The sequence below is a fragment of the Geotrypetes seraphini genome, chromosome 3 (genome assembly GCF_902459505.1).
Source record: "Geotrypetes seraphini chromosome 3, aGeoSer1.1, whole genome shotgun sequence".
NCBI lineage: Eukaryota > Metazoa > Chordata > Amphibia > Gymnophiona > Dermophiidae > Geotrypetes > Geotrypetes seraphini.
Genome location: NC_047086.1, coordinates 137,960,339 through 137,968,684, shown reverse-complemented (window position 1 = coordinate 137,968,684; position 8,346 = coordinate 137,960,339). Strand labels below are relative to the sequence as shown.

The following is an 8,346-nucleotide window of genomic DNA, read 5'->3' as shown; positions in this document are numbered from 1 at the left end:
GTTTACTGACCTATTCTTGCCTTCTAACTTGCCCCCATGCCTCCCATTCTTTGCAATGCATATAATCCTCTCACCTAACCAACCCCCCATTTTCATATAAAAGGTTTTGACAGTTAAAAAAAAAGTAAAATAAAAATGAACTCTGAGAGGATTATCAATGCATTGCAGGTGTGAGACTGGGATGAAAGCTACCATCATAATGACCCCCCTTACTGTAGAAACAGAAAATGGATAAAAGGTTATTGCATCACTTTGAAAAGGAAGTCACACTGCCTTGCCACCCATCCCTACCAGGTCATCATTTCTTTCCAACTCCTGTCTAAAGTGCGACCTCCATATGCACCTTTTAGCTGTGTGTATTTTTCTTTTTCTTTTAAACTCTTACCATGATATTTCTATTGATAAGGCAATATGGAAGCTGATGTTTTTAATCATCTCACTGGCAGATAAGCACCATTGTGAAATTGTACTGTTATACAGTAACTGCAGTACCTAGACACCCATACACAAACACACACACACATATATATAAATATATATATGCATACACAAATATATATGTACACATATATATTTCTTTATATATGTTTGTATGTATATGTATATATACAGTACATATATACATATACACACACACACACACGCACACACAGACACATATATAGATAAAAACTGTAAACAAGAGGTAAGGACTGGTTTCTTCAAAAACTGATTCATGATAGACATCTGAAATACTATTTAAAAAAAGATGTTTTGTGATTTCTGTATATATTTGTTTCCCTGGTATGTTTCTTTGTAAATATTCTTTCCCTCCCTCCCCCCCTCCCCCGGTGATTACCGGTGCATGGTGCTGGTAAACAGAGCAGTCCTGGCAGCTGAAAGCATACATCAGGCCTGCCATCTCTCCTTATGGTGTTGTATTCCCTGCTTGTGCTCATATTTCACCAGCCAGAACCAAAATATATATATATATTTATATTTATATATATTCTTTTCTCTGTTTTTCTATTTTCCCTTATATTTTGATTTTTTTTTTTTTTTTTTGCTTTTCTTTAATTTTATGTTTTCCTTTTTTATAGCACTGCTATGTTGGTAAAAGCCTTTGTTTCAAATATAACTTGACAACAAAAAGCAAAAAAAAAAAAAAATATATTCACCCCTCCCTCCCAAATTCTCTTTCCATGATAAAATACACATTTAAAAAAGTTTTATCCAAACCAAAACATACCCCCTTATTTAAATAGGATAAAAGCAAGATTTAAAATTCAGAAAATTACGTTATTAGTATCTGCTTGGTTGTATTGTCTTGATTTCTGCATTCATGTTGCTTTCTATCCTTCTATTCTGGTGCATTTTTGCCTCCATTCTATGTCTGCATTTCCTTTCTGATTATTAGTCTTCTGCTGCTTGCTGTTGTTATTTCTTTGTGTGTATGTGTGTATGTGTATATATGTGTGTATGCGCATTTGTGGTCGCTTATATTGTTTCACTCCACAGTTGCGCTCTTTGTCCCTTATTAGATGCAGGCAAAGTACTCCTTCAAGGGCGCAAACAGGTGGCGAATGACAGGAACACTCCAGGACCTCCCCAGGAGTCTCTGCCTGGCTAGACGGCTCATATTAGATACATCTGTGTAATGGACTGGAAAGCCAAACACCCTGCAGGGAGAGGAAGAGCACTGGTAAAAGGTCTGCTGAGAACAAACTCTGTTCAAACCTTGTGTAGCCAACTATACAGTATCTGTCAAACAAAGCCCATCTACATGAATGGGAAGTAACTGAACAGAATGCCTATGTAAATTCCAAAATTTACTACTACTATTTAGTACCCAGCACTGTACAATTTGAAAGCAGAAAGCAGACCAAAGCAAATAATTATTTGAGCAGGCTGATTGGAAGCTGAAAAATTCATACCCACACATCTATCTTTATACTACTGCATCTTTATTCACCACAACTCCCTATGAATCAAAGGGGAAAATCTCAGCACTCACACACAATGGAAAAAGTGATCTGTGTTTTAAGATGTTGGAGTACATGAGAAACAGCAGAGATGCAAGTCCTGCATATGTCCAAAAAGAAAAAAGCATCTCATTCTTTTCAAATTCACACAATCTATTCATTGTCTCTCTTCATGAAAGGAAAACTTTCACAGAACACAAGCCATACACTTTTCTTTTACATATAATATACAGTCCACATCCCCTTTATTGCAGTCATGGCTTCTCAACTTTGAAACCACCATCTCTACAGAACAGCAAAGTTAGGGACACTATAGCCTCTCTGGTTACACCAGGGGTGTCAAAGTCTCTCCTCGAGGGCCGCAATCCAGTCGGGTTTTCAGGATTTCCCCAATGAATACGCATGAGATCTATTTGCATGCACTGCTTTCATTGTATGCTAATAGATCTCATGCATATTCATTGGAGAAATCCTGAAAACCTGACTGGATTGTGGCCCTCGAGGAGGGACTTTGACACCCCTGGGTTACACTAATGGGCTGTATCACAGAATGTATATGTAAAAGAAAAGGTGACCTGACAAATCACTCTTGTTAGCTCAGATTGTTGCCAGCAGGGCTGGCTCTACCTATGGATCAGGTGAGGCCCTGGCTCAGGGTGCTGGTGATGAAGGGTGCTAAAATCCCAGTCCTGTCTACCTCCAGACTTCTAGCAGGATAGAAGCTGGACTAGGTTTTTGGTATCCTTTATTATCAGTGCCCTGAGCCAAGGCCTTATCTGGTCCACCAAAAGGGAAAGAATTGAAAGAGAGAAGGAGATACTGGATCATTTGGGGGGGGGGGGAGCAGAGAGATACCAGATTGCACTGGTGGTGGTTCCAATGCATAGGTTGGTTCAGGACAACACAGTCCCTTGAGCTGGCCCTGGTTGCCAGGAAGATCAGTAGAGTAAGGTGGGAAAGGTGGGACTGAAAAGAGTTAAGTTGGTTGAAAAATGGTAGATGTGAGAGAAGATGACAGTATGAGAATGAGTGACTCAGAAGGGGACAAAGAAGTGAGTGAGAGTGTGAATTAGCAGGGGTGAGATATTAGGAGCACGGGAATCATTGTGAAGATCAAGAGAGGGATTATGGGATGTAAGGTTGTGAGAGGAACAGGTAGGGAATGTGAGAAAGAGGGGACAACTGAGAAAGGGAGTGAATAGATGTGTAGAGGTTGAGAGGAAAGGTGAACAATAAAGATGGTGCCAGATAAAAGGAATGGGTGTGTGTGTGAGATGTGTAGAGGTTGAGAGGAAAAGTGAACAACAAAGATGGTTAAGGTAATCAATCACCCCTTGGGAATTAATGGGTCTGAAGAATTTATCCTATAGGACAGAGGTTCCCAACACGTGCTATGTGAACCTTAGAGGGTAGGTGTACCATTGGCAGGGGTATATGGCGCTGCATGTCTCCTGCCCTCCTTCTGCTACCTCCGCTTTGTCTCCCCTACTCCCTGGCCTATCAGCAGCAGCAGCTTGCTGTTTTCACTTCCCTGTAGATCTGAGCAATTCACTCAGGGAGCCTTGGGGCTTTTGCTAGGCTGCAGCTGCATCCAATGATGCAACTTCCTCTTTTCTCAGAGGCAGGCCTGATCTAGCAAATTGCTGAGGTAATGCTACCGGTAGCTGTGCAGGGAAGTGAAAGCAAAAAGAGAGCTGCTGCTGCTGGACCTGGGGGGAAAGGAAGAGGAGGGAGAGGTGCTACAGGACCTGGGGGGGAGGGGAGATGATGCTGGATCTGGTGAGAAGGAGGAGAGAGAGGTGCTGCTGGACCTGGGTGGGAGGAAGTAAAAGGGAAAGGTGTCGCTGGGCTGGGAATGGAGGGGGGGGGAGAAGGAGAGGTGCTGCTGCATCTGGGTGGTAGGGGAAGGTAAGAGGAAGAGGTGCTGCTGGACTGGGGACAGAGAACAAAAGGTGCTGCTGGATTGGGGGAGGGAAGTGGAGAAGAAGAGAGAGAGAGAGAAACTGGATTGGGTGAATTTGGGAGGAGGAACACTGGACTGGGAGGTAGAAATGTGGACCGCAAGGAGAGAGCAAGTAAGAGAGAGGGAGCTATATAAGCTACAGGATGTGGGGTGTGGGCAGAAAAGAATAGACAGGTGATGCACAGAGTAGATATTCTTGGCATGGAGGTAGGATAAGGACAGAGACACAGAGGGAGAATGCTGGATGCAGAGGGGATGGGGACACAGGGATAACAAAGAGACAAGGGCACAGAGGGTAGAAGTTGGACAGAATAGTCATTACTAGTGGTATAGAAGTTTCTAATAAAGATAAAGATAGAAAGGAATTCAGAGGGAAGATGGACATGGAGAGAGAAGATATTTGAAATGGACAGGACACCCTACAAAGAAAGAAGAAAAAAACAGAAAAACCAAAGAGACACTGTAACCAAAGAATGGAAAAATAAAATACTCAGACAATAAAGGTAGGAAAAAGTATTTCATTCAAAATTTATTTATTGGAAAGTTTCCATGTGGAAATCTTGCAGCAGTCCCATTGTTCTGTTTTCTCACTAGGTGTTATATTAGTGTTTTAGGACTTGCTGTAATATTTACAGTGCATTTTTTCACACATAAGGCTTCGAGTCCTGGGAATTAGTGCTGTTATTCTTTTTTTTTTTGCATAAGTTTGTGCATAGTATTTTGCAGTGGCAGGATTGTGTGCTGGTGTTACCGAGGTGATATCAACACTTTTTAATATAGTTTATTATAACATCAGACAGGGCTTTAGACATTTTGCAGCACTTTATAATTTATGCAGAGCCTGTTGAAAATTAACAAAAATATTTATTGCACATGCTATTTGCTAAGGCCAATGATGAAAACACCACCCCAGCAAGGGCACGAATAGAATTAGAAGTAGCGCCTTGGGTGTTTGAGGTCTAGCAAGAAATCCACTTATTGTAGTTTTGTCCTCATTATCTTTTGTTTCTACTTTTTCCTATGTTCTACTAACTCACTTTGTTATTCAAAACAATATCATATCAATCAATCAAGTAACTGAAGTTATTTAGTGAACACTCAGACCCACAGCTGAGGTCTCAGTGAAAAATTCACGGAGCAGCTGTTAAAGAGACCATCATCGTTGTTCACAGTCTCACCCTCCATACAACATATGGAGGGTGAGACTGTGAACAACGATGATGGTCTCTTTAACAGCTGCTCCGTGAATTTTTCACTGAGACCTCAGCTGTGGGTCTGAGTGTTCACTAAATAACTTCAGTTACTTGATTGATTGATATGATATTGTTTTGAATAACAAAGTGAGTTAGTAGAACATATTTAAGCATATCACTTTGGATAATTAAATTCCCTTGAGGTATAAGATATCTACTTTTTCCTAGCCAGTTTTCAAAGGGAAATTTTTCCAAAAGAAGAAAAAAAGAAGAAGTGATGACTATTCACTACAATATTTTGTCAATGGCCCCCATATTTTTATAAATTTAGTATATGTCCCTCTTTGTATTGCTATTGCTCGTTCCATTTTAAATATATGACATAATGTATTCCACCAAAATGTATAACTAAGGTTATTGTGATTCTTCCAATTGGTTATGTGTTGGATGGCAACCCCTGTCATAACTAATAAAAGCTTGTTGTTTTCTGATGATATTTGACTTTTTTTCCTCATCATCAAGTCAAATAACACTGTATCGTAAGAGAGTGCCACATGATTTTCCATTAATGCATTTACTTGAGACCAAATTGAATTCCAAAATTTCTTAATATAGGGACAATAATAAAGTAGATGATCAAGTGTCCCAGGTTCCAGATTACAGTGCCAGCATCTATTGGACTTAGAACTGTTTAATTTTTGTAAACGAACAGGGGGTCCAAAACACTCTATATAATAAAAATAACCAAGTTTGTCTCATAGATTCTGACACTGTACATCTTCTTTTCTTTTTCTTCTTTTGGCATACCAAAGGGGGGAGGGTGTTGGGTACAATTTTACATAATATGTTAAAATATATTCTATAATATGTATATATTCTGATTGAAAATATGATGAAGGTTGGGAGGTAGGGGGGTAAACGTATCACTAGATTTTTATGTAGTAGATATCAAAGTGCTATTGTGTAATAACTTGTTGAAATATATTATTTTGTGCACTTATTGTCAAATTTGAAAATGAATAAAGAAGGAAAAAAAAAAAAGGGAAATTTTTCCAACAGACTTTCCACTTAGGCATTCAGTTTACAAACTGTCCTGATTATGACTGAACTGTTTAAAACACATGTTTATTCCTGACCATTAGCAGGCAATTATCAAACTAAGCACATAAGTACAAAGTCTGGAGTTGATTTTCACCAAAGGACCTTGCACCAAGATTCCAAACAGACACTTTAATCCAGGGGTGTCCAACCATTTGGCTTCCCTGGGCCGCATTGGGCAAAAAAAAAAAAATGTTTCTGGGGCTGTGCAAATGCTGCAGCAAGACAGAGGAGGAAGCCGGCAAGATGGTAAACACCCGGGGGCAAAGCAGAGGAAAACACTGCATTGCCCTTGACCGGGGCCGCACAAAATACTTCACGGGGCCGCAGGTTGGACACCCCTGCTTTAATCCAATTCCATTTTTGGACACAGCATATGACAAATGGAGAAGTCATGGGTGGTCTTTGCTTGATGTCTGGTGCTGCTGTTATGGCTTATTCATGAGCAAGCTACTTACCTTTCCATTTCAGTGCACCACAGAATGTCCTCTTTTTCATTCATGAAAACTGGGAAATGCTGGTCTTTGCCCTGCTTGATCGAGTTAGACCTAGTAGTGATGGTTCGCACTTTGCTGAACTGAAAAATACAAGGAAACCATTTTGTATCAACATTAGCTCTTAGGTTCTTGGGTTTGGTGATTGGTCATGGGAGCTGTGGTTTTCATCTGTTCCCTCCAACTGCAGGCACTGGTACAAGGTGGAAAATGCCCCCTCTCTTTTCTACTTCGATTTCAGGTCATCTCCCACAGTCCTGCTGCCAAGCTGTGGCAGCACAAACCTTGCCTTCCTGCTGCTTCTTTTTTGTTCTTTTTCCTGAGTCCCGCTTTTAAATGGCAAGCCAGGAGCACTGGTATCAATGCACTATAGCTTTTACTATAGTACTGAGGCCTCACTTTTATAAATTTATATATTTATAGTTAGATTTTCCCAGTTTAGGGTTGGGGCTTGTTCGAGTGCAGTGCTGCCTACCTTTCTCAGTTTATATCTGGGGATTCTAGTTTCATTACTTTTTCCTGAGCTGGCAGCAGAACCAGAAATAACACCCCCCCACACACATTACCTTCTGCTGCTCTGAGGCCTGTCTCGTGATATAAAGTATGCAGACTGCAAGCATGCCCCACTGCAGCAGAGGGCATATGCTTAAGTGCTGTTTTTGCTGCTGGCATGCATATATGGCTGAAGAAGAGGACTGTGAGGACAAGTTGTTGTCAGTGTCCCCAGAAGGAATATCTAGTGAGACAGGTTGGGAAATAGGGAAGGAAGAGAAAAAATAAGATGGGTGGGAAAGATGGTCTGAAAGGAAGAAAAGGAGGTAGTACCACAACTGCTAGAAATCTTTCTATGCTACAAAGGTGTTACTTTAGCATTTGGTCTGTATTTAGAATCCTCAGCTAGCAGGAATACAGACCAAACATGAAGTACAATAAGATAATAAATCAAAGATACATACCTGTAAGCAGGTGTTCTCCAAGGACACTATGCCAAGTATTCTCACATCTGGATATCACCATCCGATGGAGCTCAGTGTGGATGCTGACTAGTGTATATAGCAAGTAGAACATTCTAGTAGTGTTCCACCGTGTTTGCGTGGGTGCCTTCCTGCCTGACACACGAGTGCAGATTCCTCAGTAGAATAATATGGCTGAAGGAATACAACTCCAACGTGGGAAAGTATTCTCACATCTGGGTATCCCTAGCTACACTAAGCTCAGTAAAAACAACAATGCTAGGACAATAGAGTCTTGAAATGTCAGGCCTTGAACTCAAATTAACTTGAAACTATATACAAACTAGTTGTGAAGGTGCAGCATGGAACAGAACAAAAACCAGGCCTAGGAGGGTGGAGTTGGATTCTAAACAATGCAGTAGTGAGATATGAATGTATGGACCAAAGACCATATTACAACCTTGCAAATTACCTAGATGGAGGCTGACCTCAAGTGGGCTACCAATGTGGCCATGGCTCTAACATTATGAGCCTTGATATAGTCCTCCAGAGTCAGCCTAGCCTGGGCATAAGAGAAGGATATGCAATCTGCTAGCAACTGGAAATAATGTGTTTCTCAATCCTGTTTGGGTCAGAAAAAAACCAAGCTGGATGGACTGCTTATGGGCTTTAGTTGGCTCCAGA

The 8,346-nt window shown here is 40.8% G+C and overlaps 1 protein-coding gene across 4 annotated transcripts in view; it reads right to left on the bottom strand.

Moving 5' to 3' along the window:
- Positions 1-984: 984 nt before the first annotated feature.
- Positions 985-8,346, bottom strand: part of DNMT3A (DNA methyltransferase 3 alpha) — a 660,717-nt gene continuing 653,355 nt past the window's right edge. For all 4 annotated transcript variants that reach the window (XM_033935457.1, XM_033935458.1, XM_033935459.1 and 1 more), the window contains 2 exons: positions 6,674-6,792; positions 985-1,658 (listed from right to left, as the gene is read on the bottom strand). In XM_033935457.1, coding sequence (XP_033791348.1) covers positions 1,517-1,658; positions 6,674-6,792 — 261 coding nt within the window. In that variant the 3' untranslated portion in view covers positions 985-1,516. The remainder of the gene's footprint in view (positions 1,659-6,673; positions 6,793-8,346) is intronic.